Source organism: Elgaria multicarinata, chromosome 4 (genome assembly GCF_023053635.1).
Source record: "Elgaria multicarinata webbii isolate HBS135686 ecotype San Diego chromosome 4, rElgMul1.1.pri, whole genome shotgun sequence".
In the NCBI taxonomy this organism is placed as follows: Eukaryota; Metazoa; Chordata; class Lepidosauria; order Squamata; family Anguidae; genus Elgaria; species Elgaria multicarinata.
This window is the reverse complement of record NC_086174.1, coordinates 73842895-73862263: the sequence shown is the minus strand read 5'-3', so window position 1 is coordinate 73862263 and position 19369 is coordinate 73842895. Positions and strand designations below refer to the sequence as shown.

At 38.3% G+C, this 19369-nt stretch overlaps 1 protein-coding gene across 1 annotated transcript in view; it reads left to right on the top strand.

Annotated features, from left to right (window-relative positions):
- UST (uronyl 2-sulfotransferase) overlaps positions 1 to 18626 on the top strand; it is a 114667-nt gene extending 96041 nt beyond the window's left edge. The window contains exon 8 of the mRNA XM_063124554.1: positions 14592 to 18626. Coding sequence (XP_062980624.1) covers positions 14592 to 14878 — 287 coding nt within the window. The 3' untranslated portion in view covers positions 14879 to 18626. The remainder of the gene's footprint in view (positions 1 to 14591) is intronic.
- The last annotated feature ends 743 nt before the right edge of the window (positions 18627 to 19369 follow it).

The following is a 19369-nucleotide window of genomic DNA, read 5'->3' as shown; positions in this document are numbered from 1 at the left end:
AAAACTGAAAAGATGAACAGGGAAAGAATATTAATTTGGTTTTCAAGGGCTTACCTCTCCTTCATCAAAATCAACACAAGAGTAAACTCATAGCAAACAAAAAGGTATTGGCCAGCTATTCACACAACCTCCAAATATTATTCATGTATCAGCAATATTATTTTTTACTGGGTGAATTTTTAGAGCCACTTTTGGTGACTTGACGCTAATTTGCAGATACTTTTTGAAATATACATTCCTGTTAAATCTGGGATCTCCAGAATGATGGAAACAATGTCAATTTTTACATTAAATACTGAATCTCATTTGTCAAGAATACTTGCTAGAGAAAAAAGAAATTGTTAAGAGCACTGGTCTCTGATTTTCTAGCAGCAGCTGTTTTACTAGTGGTAGTGGTAGAAGCTCCTCATATAACATGTTTTATGATGAATGCAAGCAAAAGCCAACTTTGAAATTCCAGCTCTGCCTTGTACGCATAAAACATAAAACCAATTTAAAATAACATAGCTGTTCAGTTTGACACACACACACACACACACACACACACACACACACACACACCAGTTTACTTAAATACGTTCCATATGAGCATCAGCGCCTTGTCTATCATGTTTTCCTGGCCTTACCCAGAAGATGTTTTGACTGACCAGCTGCAAATGATATAAATATGAAATTACAACTATAAATGCAGATGCAAAGTGAGTGAAAGTACATGTCCACGTGTGCGTTCTTTTAATGCCATGTGGACTGGAAAGAAGATTGTGAGTAATCTTAGTTTTATGTCTTTTGGAAGAAAGATGAGGAATTGTGTGCCCATACGCAAGTACCATAATTTGCAGCAGTTTTTCATCCCATCATGGCCCATTTCTAGGGGTTTATGAGCAGGTGAGCAGCTGCTGCAGTAGATAAAATAGTAGTCACCAAACTTTTTGGCAAGTGCCGCATTAGTTTAGCTCAAGATATGAGAGTGCCACTTCAGAACAGGCCTGATTCTGTAGTTTTAAAAAAGTTTCAGAATAAAGCTCTTCACCAAGGTCTCCACTCCTCCAGTGCTTTGTGTTTTTATTGTTGTTCCCTGCCTCGATCCAAACGGAGAGGCGGGTAAGAAATAAATTGATGATGATGATGATGATGATGATGATGAAAGGACGTTCCAACGCATATTTCCCCGTGTCAGAATGCTTGCACTTTACTGGCGGGATGCGACGTGTTTCATTGATATCTGGGTGGTGGTTGGTTGGTTGGTTTTCTATGCTAACTTGTGGAATAGCTTGTAAGTCTTCTACCCAGTTATGTAATGGGTTTCTCCTGCTGCAGAAACAAGGAAGAGACTCTATTCTGAGTTGGTATAAATTTTATATTTCTTATTTACGAAACAGCTTATAGAAAGAAATTCCTGGATCAAGTTCTAATTTAGTTCAAAATGAGACGTGTTTTTATACAAGCAGACTCAAAAGTTCTGGAATACCTGAAGTCCATTGGGAGCTAAAACCTCATTTAGGCACAAAACAGGGCAAGCATGAAAAGACATTGGGGACCATACTAATCATTGCAATGTGTCTCCCTTTATTCTAATATTTAAAATAAGCATACGACAGAGTTTCTTTACTATCGTTCTGGGAAAAGAGGATAATAACCTGAAAAAAGTGTACATCTATAAGTTTCTCCATTGCCTATTTCCTATGTTCTTTTAAGCAGATGGTACTAATGTATAATGAAAAAATAAACAGGTGATGGTCACAAAAGTACCTGTTTATTATGTGCTTTGCCCACTCAACATTTTGGAGATAACTGTTATTCAGGGGCTGCCTGCAACATTAGAATACGTACAAGAATACAGTTGAAAAGAATAACCCCCTGCTACAAAAAAGCATGACGGTATCCTTTTCCATTGTATTATTTTTAATTGTGTATGTATCTGTGAATGTACTTATCTGTATGAAGTCCATGGGTTGTATATCATATAGGTTTTATAGAAGAAAGTTTTTGAACTTGTATATATGTTGTTTGAACCCTTTTCAGAAACTTCAGTTGATACAGAACATAATAGCTAGATTACAAACTGGGATTGATTACATTAAACTTACCTTGCCAGTTCTTGAACTGCTACACTAGCTACCAGTCTGTTTCCAGGTACAATTTGAAGTGCCTGAACTGGCGGTAGGCAGAAGGTAGGTCTCCAGGTATTTTGGATGTAAACTCCCAGAAAGCCCAGTTAGCATCTGGAGATCTGCTTTATGTCCACCCCTGGCTTAAAAGCCTTGGGGCTTAGAAAGCTAGCAGACCACCTTCTAGAACATCTTCTACTCAAATACTGTATTAGTCATTTGATACTGTCATCTGGGTCGCCTAACCATCTGAAATTAGGTGGATAGTGACTGGAAAGAAAGCCCTTTCAGTTGCAGCATTGAAAGTGTAATTACCCAGGGAGGGTATTTATGAAACACTCTAACCAGGGAGACTCACCTTGCACCAACAGTGTTGTCTTTTTGGCACCAAAGATATTTTCATATGACCAGTCATTTCAGCATACGGGTGGGATTTAGCTGATTTGAATGGGTTTTATCCACTCTGCTGATTTCTTTTTACGCTGTTCTTTTGCTCATGTTAATTGTGATTATGTATATATAAAGAAATCTTACTATTGTGTTGTATGCCATCTTGATAGTTTTACCTGAAGGGCAGCCTAAAAATCTTTTAAATAAATGGAATAAGTGGTGAGTTGAAATAAGGGGGTTATTATATTGATGCTCAGATATATAACTGTTAACTTATTAAATAACCAGTACATCTATACAAAGCTGTAATGGTTTAAAATATTTACACAAGTCTATGTTTCTGTTGTGATTTACCAAAAGTCTGTTTTTGGAAATCCAGGCTGAATGGCAAGCAAACCCCTTCACTCTCCACTGTTGGTGTTTTGTTGGAAATCATGCTCAGCAGATTTTTTGTGGTTGTAACTTGAGTCAGTTCAAACTTTGGTGGCTTCAGCTACATTTTTCCATTGAGTTATTAGTTCAAACTTATATTTAGGTGACTCTTAAAGTTGCTTTGATATCACTCTCTTTGCAGCTGAGTAGTAGGTTAAGAGCAAGCTTGCTATAATATTTTCAGGGCCTTGGCAGTTGGGATAAGATTTATAGCAATCTTAGGACTTGTTTAGGCAGAAAGAGAAATGAAATGGATTTTCAAATGCTCACTGCCACCCCAGTGCTTTGAACTTTTAATTTATTTATTTTTAGAGAACTCAGCTATTAGTTGTATGCCGAAACGGCAGGCCTGGAACTAAGTGTTCATGAACCATGAGCAGAGGTTTCAGTGGGCCTTTATATTGGTCCATTCCAGAGTCATAACTCAAAGGGTATTTCATTTTAAGAAAGGAGGATAGAATAGGTCCCTCCCCTATCTTTACTAGCCCTGTTTCCTTCAACAGTACAGAGAAAGGGAGCTGTGACATGCTGGAGATAACTAAGGCATGCATCTTTGCTAGGCCACCATTGAATGACTCCCTCTCCCAAGCCACCACCATGAGAAAAGGTAAAGCAATTGGATCACCTACAGTGGTGGGCTCACTTTAGATATTTGAACTTTAGGTGGTTGCTTGGGATACTTGAATTATAGATCATGATTGGAATGTGTTGTGACATTTAGGTGTTGCAGAAATGGCAGACCTGGATATTACATTATTACTAAAGTATCCTTAACTTTACTGGGGAAATATTAAGCCAGACTACTTTCTCAGTCAACATGTTAAGATATGGAGAAAGCAATCCTATAGTCCCTGGGCAAGTGTCCCAGGGACCATAGGATGGCTTGGAAAAAACTTTCCGAGGTCAGAGACAGTGCTCCAACCTCAGAAGCGGCAGCCTGAGATCTTCATCCAGCCTCTCCCCTCCTCCTCCAAATGTGTCGTTTGGAAAAGCCTGTGTAGCAAAAACATAGGAGGTTGGAGGACAAGGAGACAAAGATTGCCTCCGCCGCTCTTCCTGCCCTGTTGGCTTTGGCCCAGCAGAGCATAGGAATCTTGGATGTCTCTGAGCAGTGAGGACACAGTCCATAGGATTGTGCCCTAAAATGCCAACCTTCAGGAGTACAGTTTGAGAAGGGGGAAATCAGACTTTAAAACAGATTTATGTTTGAATTTGTCTTTTTTCTGCTTCATTTCAATGGGCACAGTTTATTCTTGCGATTATGCCCCATTTCTCACATTGAGGATGTCTCATTATTCCATATAGCATCAAAATTACCTTCAACATAAACACACACACACACACACACACACACACACACACAGGGCAGAAGCAGGACAGATATTAAGTACTAAATCAAGGCACAATGGCACTTATTGTAGAAGTGAAGCATTTCTAGTTTTTAGCATGGGAAATAACCAGTGCCAGCTCCAGGTTTTGGGGGGCCCTTGGACAATACACTCTCAGTGCCCTCCTCCTTCAGTGAGTCTACCTTCTCACTGCCATTGTTACCAGCTGCTATAGTTGCTTATCCTATTTCTCATAATTGATACCACTTGCTTGCTTGACTGGCAGAGAGTCAGCGAGTTACAGTCGTGTGAAAAAGAAAGTACACCCTCTTGGAATTTTATGATTTTACATATCAGGACATAATAACAATCATCTATTCCTTAGCAGGTCTAAAAATTAGGTAAATACAACCTCAGATGAACAACAACACATGACATATTACACCGTGTTATGATTTATTTAACAGAAATAAAGCCAAAATGGAGAAGCCATGTGTGAAAAAGCAAGTACACCTTATGATTCAATAGCTTGTAGAACCACCTTTAGCAGCAATAACTTGAAGTAATCGTTTTCTGTATGACTTTATCAGTCTCTCACATCGTTGTGGAGGAATTTTGGCCCACTCTTCTTTACAACGTTGCTTCAGTTCATTGAGGTTTGAGGGCATTTGTTTATGCACAGCTCTCTTAAGGTCCCACCACAACATTTCAGTCGAGGTCTGGACTTTGACTGGGCCATTGCAACACCTTGATTCTTTCTTTTTCAGCCATTCTGTTGTAGATTTGCTGGTGTGCTTGGGATCATTGTCCTGAATATATATGGTACGGAAATGTGATTTCACACAGTCTGAAAAAGCTCTTAAAGATTCAGTCCTCATTAAAAAGGAGAAAAAATAATTTCACAAACATTTTGAAAATAATACATAGATGCATACATACACACCAGAACTAATGTTGATTCTGTTTTCCCCTTCATCTAACCTTAATTGGGATCTTAATTTAAAATTGAGGGCATCTTTTTTCCAGGGTCCTGTAAGTTTTGAGGAGGGAATTGAAGGAAAAGAAAGAGGCTGCATCACATAAGTTATTTGAGTTACTTGTTTATCTTAATGTCCAGTAGGTGGCAATAAAGTCTAAATCAATTTTCTCCTGAGATAAATTAATCAGCTGCTTGGAAATCCACTCTTGGAGCAATATTTTATGTATATCCCACTTGAATCATAATCAGCTGCCCTTATGTATTCGTGGAATGAATATAAGCTGTTGGTGCCCCTCACCTTGCAATAACTCACATTACCTGATGCCTTGTATCAAGAAGTGTAGCTCTTCTTTTTTTCATCTTCCAGGTTTGGCTTGATGCCTCTGTTAATTCTACTAATCTTCTGTCTTACCTAGTTTGACTGGGTCAGCAACATTGCAGACATATGACAGCCAGGTCAAGGAGTTTCATCTGAGAAATGTTATGGCTGACGTCCAGAGTGCTTTTATTTGGAAATAGGAAAACATGTTTCCTATTATGTGACAGCCAGATGAGAGTGGAATCTCTTCTTCTATTTTCAGTAGTGCACAAACACTGCTGTAAGGGAGGATGGGTGAGAAGAGTATAGGAGATTGATTTTTATGGCTGGGATGCAGCTCTAGGCTCTATAAACCAATTTTCAGGGCTTTAGGCTCTGTGAATATTTTTTTAAGGCTTGGGTGCAGCTCTAGGCAATGTAAATTACCTGTATTAATCAGAAAGACAGTTGTACATTCAGATAATTTCCCTTTCTTCTGCCCTTTTTATTATTTGTTCTTTGGAAAATATAAAATATCCTCCCAAAACTAGCTTTTAGGCACACTTTTGAGCATTATGTATGGCAATTTTTCAATATGGAGGTACACTTAATTTCCTCTATTTTGCTCCAAAATTTCTCTACAGCTGTGTTTCCTATCCATCGACAACATCACCATTTATTTATTTATTTATTACATTTCTATATCGCCCAATAGCCGGAGCTCTCTGGGCGGTTCACAAAAATTAAAACCATTCAAAGTATAAAACAACAGTATAAAACCATAATATAAAATACAATATAAAAGCTCAACCAGATAAAAACAGCAGCAATGCAAAATTACAAATTTAAAACCATGTTATTTAAAATTTGTAGATTGTTAAAATGTTGGGAGAATAAAAAGGTCTTCACCTGGCGTCTAAAAGCATATAATGTAGGTGCCAAGCGAACCTCCTTAGGGTTCAAACTGTTAAACGGGCATAAAATCTTGGCTTTTATCCTGATTGTTCCATGTCGTTTCTTCCCACATTCACTTTGTCATCTAGTCTATCACTTATCACTATTCAAAGAACCAACCCCTAGCCACCCAGCCACCCACCCACAAAAGCCCTTCCTCTCCACACCCTTGGTAAAAGGTCAGTTCCAATTTGACTATTGCAACTTCCTCTGGCCTTTGGATGTCATCCCCATGACCTCTCAGAATTTGCTTGAATAATTCATTTCTCTTACCATCGAATCACTCCTTAATTCTCTACACTGATTTTCTGTCAGTCTCCAGATCCTGCACAAATTTCTCATCTTTTCCTTGAATGACCTTGCTTTCTTCTAATTTGTTATATCCTAGTATATCCCTGCCCCATCCTTAATTACTCCAGGTCCTCTATACTCCACTATCCTAAGATCTCCTGCTTCATTAAATAATGCCACCATTCCTCCCCAGCTGCCTCTTATACATGGAACTCTCCCCACACTCAAATCCCTATAAACTAAGCTTTTCCATGAAGTCTTGGCTTAACTTCCCTCAACTTTACCCCTATTGAAATCAAGCCTATGCACAGCTGAATGCATTTTCTTCCTCTTTTTTCAGTATCTTCTTCATCCTCCACTTTCTCTGTTTTTCTCCCTGTATCAAATTTTAGATCATGAGCATCTCAGAAGAGAAACCAATCATCTTGTTTGTTGCGCTGAAAAGTACCATGCATATTGATAGTTTTGTATAAGTCAGTAATACTTAAGGACTTGAAGACAATTGCAAACGCAGTATGGCAGTCAGAAGTAACTTGGTAGTTGTTAACTTGGTTGGGAAGGCACCGAAAGTTCTGTTAAAACATCATTATTGTATACTCACCATATGGAAGAACTTTGCCATCATGATACATATGGATTTTCTTTGCAAAAGAAAATCTATCTATATAATATAATTCTAAAGAAAGAGGTGCACTTGACCTAGATAAGGAAGTTCTACGTGCAAGAGGGTGGTAATGTCCTTTCCTCTTTAGTTATAAGGGTTTAGCATGGGAATATATATTCTACAGGATAGTATTTTGTAAGGAGTTGGAGGCCCAGTGGAATCTAGTTCGGTTCTACCATGTAGGATCAATTTCCTCCCACAATAATAATTCTTCATTCCTTGGATCTTAGGAGAAAACGACAATTATGCAAAAATACATGTAAAGAAGTTCTGATAGCTAGCTAGCAGCCTGTCTGTCTACAGCTTTGGGAGGACAGCATTTTGAGTGGAGGAGCAGAGGAACTTAAACCCTTTTCTAGCTTGCTGTTCTTCTGTTGCAAAACACATGGACAGATGCACACTCACACACACACGGCTGCTTTCTCCCTAGATTACTATTTACACTTGTACACCTTGTAGGTCAAAAATGACCTGCTTGTGAGGGATCCTTGCTCCATAATGTTTAAAACATATAATTTTTATGTATCTGGAGCCCCACACCCTACATTCCTGATGGCAGCTTGCCTCAATGTGAAGACTCCCAATGTGACGGGAATGTGAAGACTTACAATGATGTAGCCTATAAATCTGGATTGGACATTTGCAGGAGTCTGGGGACCATTTTTGGTTCTGAGAACCCCTCACATACACTCAGGCTGCATTCCATGGGGTGCTGCAAAGTCCATTGGGTGACTCAAAAAACATTTTTAAAAATTGGTTTGCCACTGAAATTCAACAAACCACTGCATAATGCTAAGGAGCACTAAAAAGCTAAAAATGTAGCTTTTTACCCTTTTAATAACTCCATAGTACCAAAAGCACAATTCTCCCATTCCCCCCCCTCCAGACCTTGCACATGTGGCCTACGAGCCATTTGTTGCCCACCCCTGCTATGACTAATGAATGTACAACTGTGGGGGGAACTCGGAATAACAAGGTGAGCTCTAGAAGGTAGGGGTGTGTGAGTGTGTGTTTTCAAACAATTCTGCCTCGTAATAGCCAGAAATGAGAGCACTCCATATGCTAAGCCTACTGACTATTTTACATATTCTATGTAAAACCTAATTTTCTTTTCTGTTAGGGAAGTCTCCAACTAGAGGGAAGAGAGAGGGTTGGAGATGTAAAGACTGAGAACTCTGTTAATAACATATATAAAAAACATCTTCCTGTTCATCCTAGTCCAGGAGATAAGCAGAGCCAAGAATTCTGTTTCCAAGAGACATAGGAAGCCTGGGAAAAAGTTGCATTAGTTTCACTAGGGAATTTTTAAGCTTTGGGGTCTCACTTCCCTCCCTTTCCATTTTGTTTACTTGTTTCACTTTTCTGAAGCAAGCCTTCGATTTTAACAGTGAGCATTCTTTTCCCTTAGGGTTGGGTTGAGAAAAGCCTTGATTCTAACTTTCTGGCTGTTGGCCAGAGCAATCAGGCTCCATGTCAAAAGTGGTGTGTTTTAAAGAGACAGTGTTTAATTTCTTCTGATATTCTTCCCCACCTCCTCTTCTCTTTTTTTTAATGCCAGATGTCCCCAGCCTTTGACCAACCTCTGCTGACTTATATATTAAATGCTGTCAAAAGTTCAAACTTGAGTGGGAGGAGAAATTGGATCAGTGATCCCTTAATCAAAGTATTATTAAGTGAGTGCCCGTTGTAGTTACCCTAAATTGCCATGATATTAGAATGCTAAATCAAAGAACCGTGGTATCAGAATGCCGAATCAAAGAATGGGCTAGAGGAACACCCTGCCCCAGTGACTTAGAAGTTTGCAGGCCCTTTGTAAAGAGGTTTGGACATTCATAATTTCTGAGTTGAAAATTAACCCTTGCTGACAGTGTTTTTGTGAAAACTTCTTCAAGCGTGAAGAAATGCTAATAGTGACTTGTCAGGACTCTGTTTTCTACAAATTCAATCATTTTACATTGGAGTTTCTATTGTATTGATAGTTCATTTTTAGTTTGCAATCTGCTTTGCATGAATTAATACAGAAAACAGAATATAAATAAATGCAGGAACAATCACAGATTGTACTGTTGTCCGCACAGTAAGATCATAGAATCATAGAATAGCAGAGTTGGAAGGGGCCTACAAGGCCATCGAGTCCAACCCTCTGCTCAATGCAGGAATCCACCCTAAAGCATCCCTGACAGATGGTTGTCCAGCTGCCTCTTGAAGGCCTCTAACGTGGGAGAGCCCACAACCTCACCAGGCAACTGATTCCATTGTCGTACTGCTCTAACAGTCAGGAAGTTTTTCCTGATGTTCAGCTGGAATCTGGCTTCCTTTAACTTGAGCCCATTATTCCGTGTCCTGCACTCTGAGAGGATCGAGAAGAGATCCTGGCCCTCCTCTGTGTGACAACCTTTTAAGTATTTGAAGAGTGCTATCATGTCTCCCCTCAATCTTCTCTTCTCCAGGCTAAACATGCCCAGTTCTTTCAGTCTCTCTTCGTAGGGCTTTGTTTCCAGACCCCTGATCATCCTGGTTGCCCTCCTCTGAACACATTCCAGCTTGTTTGCATCCTTCTTGAATTGAGGAGCCCAGAACTGGACGCAGTACTCTAGATGAGGCCTAACCAGGGCCGAATAGAGAGGAACCAGTACCTCACGTGATTTGGAAGCTGTACTTCTATTAATGCAGCCCAAAATAGCATTTGCCTTTCTTGCAGCCATATCACACTGTTGGCTCATATTCCGCTTGTGATCTACAACAATTCCAAGATCCTTCTCGTTTGTAGTATTGCTGAGCCAAGTATCCCCCATCTTGTAACTGTGCCTTTGGTTTCTATTTCCTAGATGTAGAATTTGGCATTTATCCCTATTAAATTTCATTCTGTTGTTTTCAGCCCAGCACTCCAGCCTATCAAGGTCACTTTGAAGTTTGTTTCTGTCTTCCAAGGTATTAGCTATCCCACCCAATTTTGTGTCATCTGCAAATTTGATAAGTGTTCCCTGCACCTCCTTGTCCAAATCATTAATAAAAATGTTGAAGAGCACTGGGCCCAGGACTGAGCCCTGCGGTACCCCACTTGTTGCCTCTCCCCAGTTTGAGAAGGTTCCATTGATAAGTACTCTTTGAGTCCGATTCTGTAGCCAACTGTGAATCCACCTAATAGTTGTTCCATCTAGCCCACTTTTAGCTAGTTTGTTAATCAGAATATCATGGGGCACTTTGTCAAAAGCTTTGCTGAAGTCAAGATATATGACGTCCACAGCATTCCCACAGTCCACAAGGGAGGTTACCCGATCAAAAAATGAGATCAAATTAGTCTGACAGGATTTGTTCCTGACAAATCCATGTTGGCTTCTAGTAATCACCGCATTGATTTCAAGGTGTTTACAGATTGACTTCTTTATAATCTGCTCCAGAATTTTCCCAGGGATGGATGTCAGACTGACTGGTCTGTAGTTCCCAGGGTCCTCCTTTTTGCCCTTTTTGAAGATAGGGACAATGTTAGCCATCCTCCATTCGTCCGGCACGTCACCCGTCTCCCAAGATTTTGCAAAGATAATAGACAAAGGTTCTGAGAGTTCTTCCGCTAGCTCCTTCATTACTCTAGGATGCAGTTCATTGGGCCCTGGAGATTTGAACTCATTCAAGGAAATTAGGTGTTCTTTGACCATTTGTTTATCAATCTCAGACTGCAATCCTGCCCCCCTCAACTTCTGTTTCACTTTTTCCAGGGGGGTCATAGACCCGCCTCCTCCCATATGTACCTGCCCGGACCTTAAGATCATCTACAGGGGCCCTTCTCCATGAGCCCCTGCCAAAGGAAGTGAGGCAGATGGCTACTAGGAGGAGGGCTTTCTCCGCTGTGGCACCCCTGCTGTGGAATGAGCTCCCCAGAGAGGTCCGCCTGGCACCTACACTGTACTCTTTTCGTTGCCAGCTGAAGACCTTTTTATTCTCTCAGTATTTTAACACTTAATTTTAACTTAAATTTAAATTTTACTGTTCTAACTCTGTATTTTAATCTTATATCAATTTTGCTGCGTAATTTTATCCTGGTTGTGCTTTTTATACTGTATTTTGTATTTGTGTTTTTAACCTGTTGGTTGTTTTATTATGGTTTTAATTTTTGTGAACTGCCCAAAGAGCTTCAGCTATTGGGCGGTATAAAAATGTAATAAATAATAATAATAATAATAATAATAATAATAATAATAATAATAATAATAATACAATATATTATTCACAATAATAGAAAAGGATTGCCAATTATCTGACTTAGCTTTCATTACAGAACATTTCCATTTGTCCTCAAAATTCATTTTAGTTTGCAACCCAGTGTTGGTTCAAATAGCCCAAATAGGTTTTCTCAGAATAGCTAGGTCCCTGATTTTTACATACTGTTCATTAATTTCAGGAGTTGTTCTGAGCATAGAAAATTCTAGCTGCAACTCACATGAAAAAGTAGCACTTCCTTAAATTCAAATTTAAATAAACTTGAACCTTACTAAAAACATAAGTTTCTTGTTGAGTATTATTTAATTTCCTATTATTGTAATATAATGTTAGTTCAATATGCGTGTCTATAATTCTATATGATTGCTTCCCACTGATTAAATAGTTTAAGCTGATCATTCTGCCAGTTTTAAAGTTGATGGACCCACTCATAAGACCAAGTTTCCAGCTTTAGTGTCCTCTGCTGTTGTGTGATCTCTCCAGTTTCATTATATAACAGGGTGGAATGGATTACAGTCAGGTTTCATTAACTGTGATGAAGAGGGAGGTTTATGATTGTCAGATAAAAAGGTCAGCTCTATGGGTTATACGCATAAGTTGTACGCCTTCAAGTCTGTGCTGTTGAGCTTTGAATACCATGTTCTGTAGCCTAAGTACTCTGCAGGAACAAGCAGATCTTGGTGCATCCCACAGACTCTATGTTCATTTTGATGTAGATATCTACAAAGTAGTGTGTACTGTATCTCAAAGAGGCATACTCAGGAGGGGGGACGACAAGGGCTAGGGTGGAGACAAATATCAGGGGGACAGAATAGTCTTGTTATTTCTACACTAGCATAGAGTCTCCAACCACCACAACAGTGCTTGAGTAAACTTGGGATGCATATTTCTGTTTCATACATCAGACTTTTCTACGGAGCAAGGCATATATTTTCTTCAAATGTGTATTTTCTAGGCCTGTGGCTCATGCAGCCACTATGTAACTGATCTTCCCTCTTCTTTTCTCCTAAACTAGCTGGGTTGTACTGGTAACTTTGTTGCATGCTGCCAGCTAGAAGTGACCTTGAGACTTCACCAGATTCTTTCACTTAACTTTATTTATTTTTAGTTACTGCATTTCTATACAGCCCAATTGCCAAAGCTCTCTGGCCGGTTCACAAAATTAAAAACATCAAGTATAATTCAAGGTATAAAACAAAACACAATATAAAAGTACAGTATAAAAGCACAACCAGGATAAAACCGAGCAGCAATGTAGTGATTTATAGAGATTTAAAACAGCAAAGTTAAAAGACTAAGAACTGTAAACTGTAATATTGGAAAAATAAAAAGATCTTCACCTGGCATCACAAAGAGTATAATGGTTGAAACAAGCCACAACCAACAACAAGCCATGGATTCTCTGCATGGGTGGTTTGTGGTTACCAATCCTCACTTAAACCATTGTGTTGTGTTTGTATGACACAACAAACCACAATAATAAGTTTGTTGTTGTAGAAAATACGTAGGCATAATTGATTTAAGAATGGTGTGCCAAAGGACTTCTAAGGGCCATATTGCAGAAAGGTTTGTGGTTGTTTTATTAAAATTAACTCCTTTTTGGACAAAGTATAGCATTACCTCTAGTTTTCCACTGCTATAACAGATATAAAAGGAAGGTTTGTGTTTAGCTTTGCATGACAAATATTTGTCACCATTTTGCTTTATTTATTTTTTCCCACCCTGGTGTTTTCAGCATGGATTTCAAACATATAAACTGTGCTTCAGTTGGTTTTAAGCATCTCCTGGTCATGGTACTACAGTATACTTTTCTAAAGTAATATTAAAGCCAAAGAAAACACTGTAAAACAAAATAAAGTCTCAAAAGTAAATAGTGCAGTTTGTTGCCCTCCATATGGCTCACTGTCTAGAAGGTCATAAAGTGTGGGTCCCCTGTCTTCTAGTGGAACAGCTGGGTTTACACAGCATTTTTAGAGTGTTTAGTCTGGCATGGAGCCAGCCATGCATAATTTTTCCATTATGTGCATTTGATAGATGAGGAGATGGGGGTGGGTAACTTCAAGGAACAAATTTGTGAGTTACTTCAGATTTTTATTAAAACAGTCGTTTAAAGAGAGTATAAAGTAATATATAAAAATGAGAAGGTAGAGGTCAGTAACAAGGTAGAACTATAATGGCAAGTGAATATTGCCTACAGCCCAGGGGGAGTTGTGGGGAGGCATTGATTTGCTCTTTCACAAAGAACAAATACACTGTATCAGTAGGAATATATTATTTCTATATATATTATTTCATTTTCAGGGATGGGAGAGATTTTTTTTTTAATGATTGAAGTAGATATCAGTATTGGGAAGTGGATTGAATAATATTGGTGGGGTAGCCAAAACTTGCCTTAGTTATTAAGATATGATGGAACTTCCCATAGGGAGACTTCAGGGAAAGAGTCTTGTAGAGTTCATTTCTCAGTTGTCTTCTGTGAGATTCTTTTAGGGCCAAACTACATGACATAATTCACGTCTTCAACCCTCATTTAGGGTTTTTTTTTAAATGGTGCAAGGGCCCCAAGCCTAACCTCTATTCCACTACTGGAATTCTGGGGGCATATACTCAAGATCCCTTAATTATAATTCCTTAAAACACTTCAGGTGCCCTCTCATACTCACAATCAAGTAGTCACTTGAAATGTTACCTTAGACTATGGAATTGTGGTATAATGAAATTATGAAGACATGATTTCAGCTTTGAAGCCTTTGTAGTCTGTTAGCGATCTGGCTGTTTGTTTTGAGGGCCTGTGTTTGTGGAAAGGGCAACTGGAGAGTGGCAGGAAGTGCTGGCAATTCAATAATTTCATGAATAAAAAGATAGTCACTTTTCAGCATGTTGTTTTTGGTTTGTTGACTAAATTCTTCTTTATGTAAATCTCTTACAGAGCATAGGAAACTCGGCAATCTAACTGTGACAGTGAAAAAGACCGTCCCTTCTCCAGAATCCATACAGATCCTGTACCAGCGCATGAGATATGAATATGAGTTTTACTACTATGTCAAAGAACAGTTTCATCTACTAAAGCGCAAGTTTGGTCTAAGATCTTCAAGGAGTAACTCTTCTCCTAGGCCACAATTTGTCATTCCTTCTCCTCAGGAGACTGAAGAGCCAGTAACAGAAGATGAGGAGCAAGATGATGAAAAGTGGCTGGAAGATATCTATAAAAGGTGATGCAAGCCATCGCTTTCTTCTGACTAATGCTCCCACGTTTTTCAAAAACTCTTAAGAAAATTCCTTAATGAAATGAGTTAATGCACAGCAGCATTTAAAAAGATATTTTCCTCATGTTGAACTGATAGAGTGAGACTTCTTTTTTGAAAGGTTTATTTGTTTAAAGTTTATGTTTGTTTTTCTTGGCTCCATAGAATCATAGTAGCTAGGACATACTTCTAAATGTGCCATCTCTTATTTCAATCCAAATAACATTGTCACTGTAAAATATTGCTGTATGTCATACCTACTTGCAGAATGATGTAGATCACATCATAGCCATTCACAGTTTTCACAAAACTTGTTCCCTTGTACTAGCATTTATGCCAAATCTCTTTCAGTCTCATTTGAGCACTTGGAATTAATAGCAAATTATTGGAGTTTATTTCATCACCTGAATAGGAAATGATTGATAGGATCCAATGGTGGCTTACCACATGTGGTGAGCAACTGGTGGCAGCAGGATATAGCACTTCCAGGAGCAAACCCCAAATGACTGGAAATGACAGAAGTTTGGGTAAGAGGTTGGTCACACTGCTACTGGGTTGCTCACCATTCGATCCTACCAATGGTGCTCTTGCCTCTGCACCACTGGAATTGTCGAAGCTCTCTGTAATAAGGGCATTATCAAGAATACAAGTAACAATATGGGGAAATTAAGTTAATGATGTAATTAGATATCTGGGTGCATCAAAGTACAATGACATTTGAAATTGATGAAAGCTAGAAAGGACAGTTTTCATGGAATTTGGCTTTTTTTTCTTGAAGGTATTTAAGTTAGCCTATGGGGAAAGTATGGGAAATTATCTTCTTTATGTTAAAATCAGCAATAATGTTTAGCATGTTATTCCTAGGCTTGTTATTATACAGACACCTAAAGGAGGAAAGCAAGAGTATTCTGGAAACAGATTGTTCTATAGTTGAAAGAACGTGTCTGTAATGTTATAAACGTAGGAGCTCTTTATGTGATTGATTGGTTCTAATTGAAGGATCTTCTGGCTGAATATAGAAGCATCTCACCAATATGCCTCAAATATTAGAGATAAGTGAAGATTAAAACTAAGTAACAAAACTGGGGATATATTCTGTGATGTGTTCATTAAAAGATAAAGAAAAGATTTCCTACAGTCCCTTCAGATATCATCAACTCCTTCTGTTTCAAAGTGGCAGATATCTAAATCTTCTATCTAGCCAGGGAAGGTACTCTTCAACTTAAGACCAAGGATCAAGAAATCACTCGTGTCTTTATCACACTCTGTACTGTGTTCTAGCCAGAATAGTACAGTCAACATGTATGATGGGTGGTATTAAATTACTACTCTTGGGAACAAGGATAGAATAGGTTTGCTTTATTTTATCAGTGGTGCTACTTTTTGTTTTGGTGTTTTATCTGTCAACACAGTTTTGGCGAATTCCCTTATGAAAGCCTAATGGGCATCAGCTAATATAACCTATTGTACTCTGTTGTTGTTTTATTATACTGCTTCTTACAGGATTTGAACACACATAAGGCTCAACGACAGCATGGATGAATTCTCTTGTCACTAGTTACATCCTAATTTTGTGGTTCCAATGCACTACTCTAAAGGAGCATACTGGGAGCAGGAAATACAGTTAATAATAATTAACCAAGATGCTGCATTGTATATTTTAAGTGGTTTCTATGAAATTGCATTTAAAGAGTAATGATTAGTTTACACACTGTGGAATTGTCTTATTTTGGAAAGCAAATTAATACTCACAGTTTGGGTATCTTTTCTTAAGATTCCATTTTTTATCTATGTCGCAAGGGTCCTGGGTCAATTAACATGTTCACTTTCTCTGCAATTTCACTGCTGCTTAAATCTATTTTTATCATTCTGTTTAATATTATTCTTTGCCATGAATACTTTGCAATGTTAAAAGCAACAGCTGTCAGGTGATTTACTTTCTAGGTTTTAATGTTGTATATTTTTTATACAAGCAACTTGGCCTCTACTCCCAGAAAGGTACTTCATAAATTTATTTGGCACATAAGCTTTTAAGATTCCTAACAACACACCATTTATCTGTCATGAAATAGATTTTATACTTTACTTTAAACAATTTAGAAGCACATTTTAAGTTTGTTAATCTTTTGACTTATTTATTGTGACTTTTCAGCACATTCCAAATTCTAAGTTACTCAGGAAAGGAGTTCATTTAAATGATTTTATTTTGGTCTGATGGTGGTTGTGTGTATGTGTGTTTTTAAGAATGAAAATCACTGTTATAAAACCTTCAGCCCATGACAACCTTCTAGAAAGTGCCATACTTGTTTGTAAATCTCTGTGAGAGAGAATAGGTGGGTTCTTGGCATATCTGAAAATAACAGAGCATATATGTACATTAGGTTAGCTGTAAATTAAAGCAACCATTGTTTGAATTAAATATTCCTTAACTTATTCACTGACTTCTTTGATATTAATGTATAAAAAACCCATATCACTGTTTTATTTGTAGTCCACTAATACTTCCATTTAGAACCTACGCTATTTTCACAACATGAATATAATCATCCAGGTCTCTCTTTTTTTCCTGGATGTAAAGGCTAAAGGATTATCCCCTTTGAATCACCCTGAAAAAGAGTGTTTTATAAAGCATAGTTTACTGGCTGAAGACTATAACTTCTAAGCAGGTTATTTTAAGATGACTATATTATACCTTGAATTACATGGAGGCACGAGGCCCAAAGGCTACGCTTTTTTTATTGTATGAGAAATACCATGAATATTTGGAACTACGCTGCACTGTTCTGCACTGCACTACCCTGCCAATTTGCTTTATTGCTGTTGTAGAATAATTTTTAATGCTTACTGGTAACAGCTTTGACCCATGCATTGCTTTTTTACTAGCTAACATAGACATGGGTGTGGTGATATTTGATATCCAGGCTCAGTGCTCTGTTTATCCACAGTTCTCAGGCAACTTTTCAAAGTTTAAAAAACATGAGCAATAAGTATTTAATAGGGCACAACCGCTAATGTAAATCAGTTTGCACTGGCGGAGACTTCTCTAGTGCAATGCCAATAGTGTTAGCTGGTGCGCCGATTTCCCTGGGAAATTGGCATGGCAGCTAACACTATTGGTGTTGCACTAGACTAGTTTATGCTGGTACTATGTAATTCTTATTAGCAATTGCACCACATACTGCCCCATGTGTTTTCATACTGGAGACACATACGAAACAAAATGGTATATTTGGCGGGGTGGGTTTAAAGCCACAAATTCCAAAATTAGTTTAATAAATGGTTCTTTAATTTATTTCAGTTTATTCTGAGGTGATACGATTGCATTGCAGTTATCTAAAATGTATTCACATCATTGTGAAACCATGAATGTCTTTGTTTCTTATTAAGGTACATTTGGAATATTTCAGTTTCCATTCACTTGGTTGTCATTTGGTCTATGTGATGTATTACATTCATTTTGTGATATAATTTGATAAACCAGGTCAGAAAATCAAAACTGTACACTTCTAAGTTATACGGGTTCCAGCTGATAAAAGTAGTCAAGTCAGACCCCCAACTTTAAAAATAAAATAAAAAAGGGAGTAAAGATGCTCATTCTTTGCTAAGAGAATCTACATTGAATTGAAGTGTATAATCTTGCCTATTGTTTACCAAAAGTACATTTGAAATTAATTAAATTCCATGCAAATTAATAAAGGCCTGTAATTCGCAATGGTGAATGGTGAATTCTCTCCTTTTGTGTGTATTTGTCTTTCTGTGTTGTAACCATTCCTGCAGCCTTTTTTTTTAATAGCCAATGTACAAGTGAGCACAGTTTTATTTATTTATTTATTTATTGCATTTTTATACCGCCCAATAGCCAAAGCTCTCTGGGCGGTTCACAAAAATTAAAACCATAATAAAACAACCAACAGGTTAAAAGCACAAATACAAAATACAGTATAAAAAGCACAACCAGAATAAAACCACGTAGCAAAATTGATATAAGATTAAAATACAGAGTTAGAACAGTAAAATTTAAATTTGTTAAAATTAAGTGTTAAAATACTGAGAGAATAAAAAGGTCTTCACCTGGCGTCTAAAAGCATATAATGTAGGTGCCAAGCAAACCTCCTTAGGGAGCTCATTCCACAGCCGGGGTGCCACAGCAGAGAAGGCCCTCCTCCTGGTAGCCACCTGCCTCACTTCCTTTGGCAGGGGCTCACGGAGAAGGACCCCTGAGGATGACCTTAGGGTCCGGGCAGGTACATACGGGAGGAGGCGTTCCTTCAGATAACCTGGCCCCAAGCCGTTTAGGGCTTTAAATGTTAATACCAGCACTTTGAATCAGGCCCGGACCTGGACTGGCAGCCAATGAAGCTGGAAAAGGACTGGCGTAATGTGGTCTCGTCGGCCAGTCCCTGTTAGTTAGCGTGCTGCCCTGTTTTGTACCAGCTGAAGCTTCCGGACCGTTTTCAAAGGC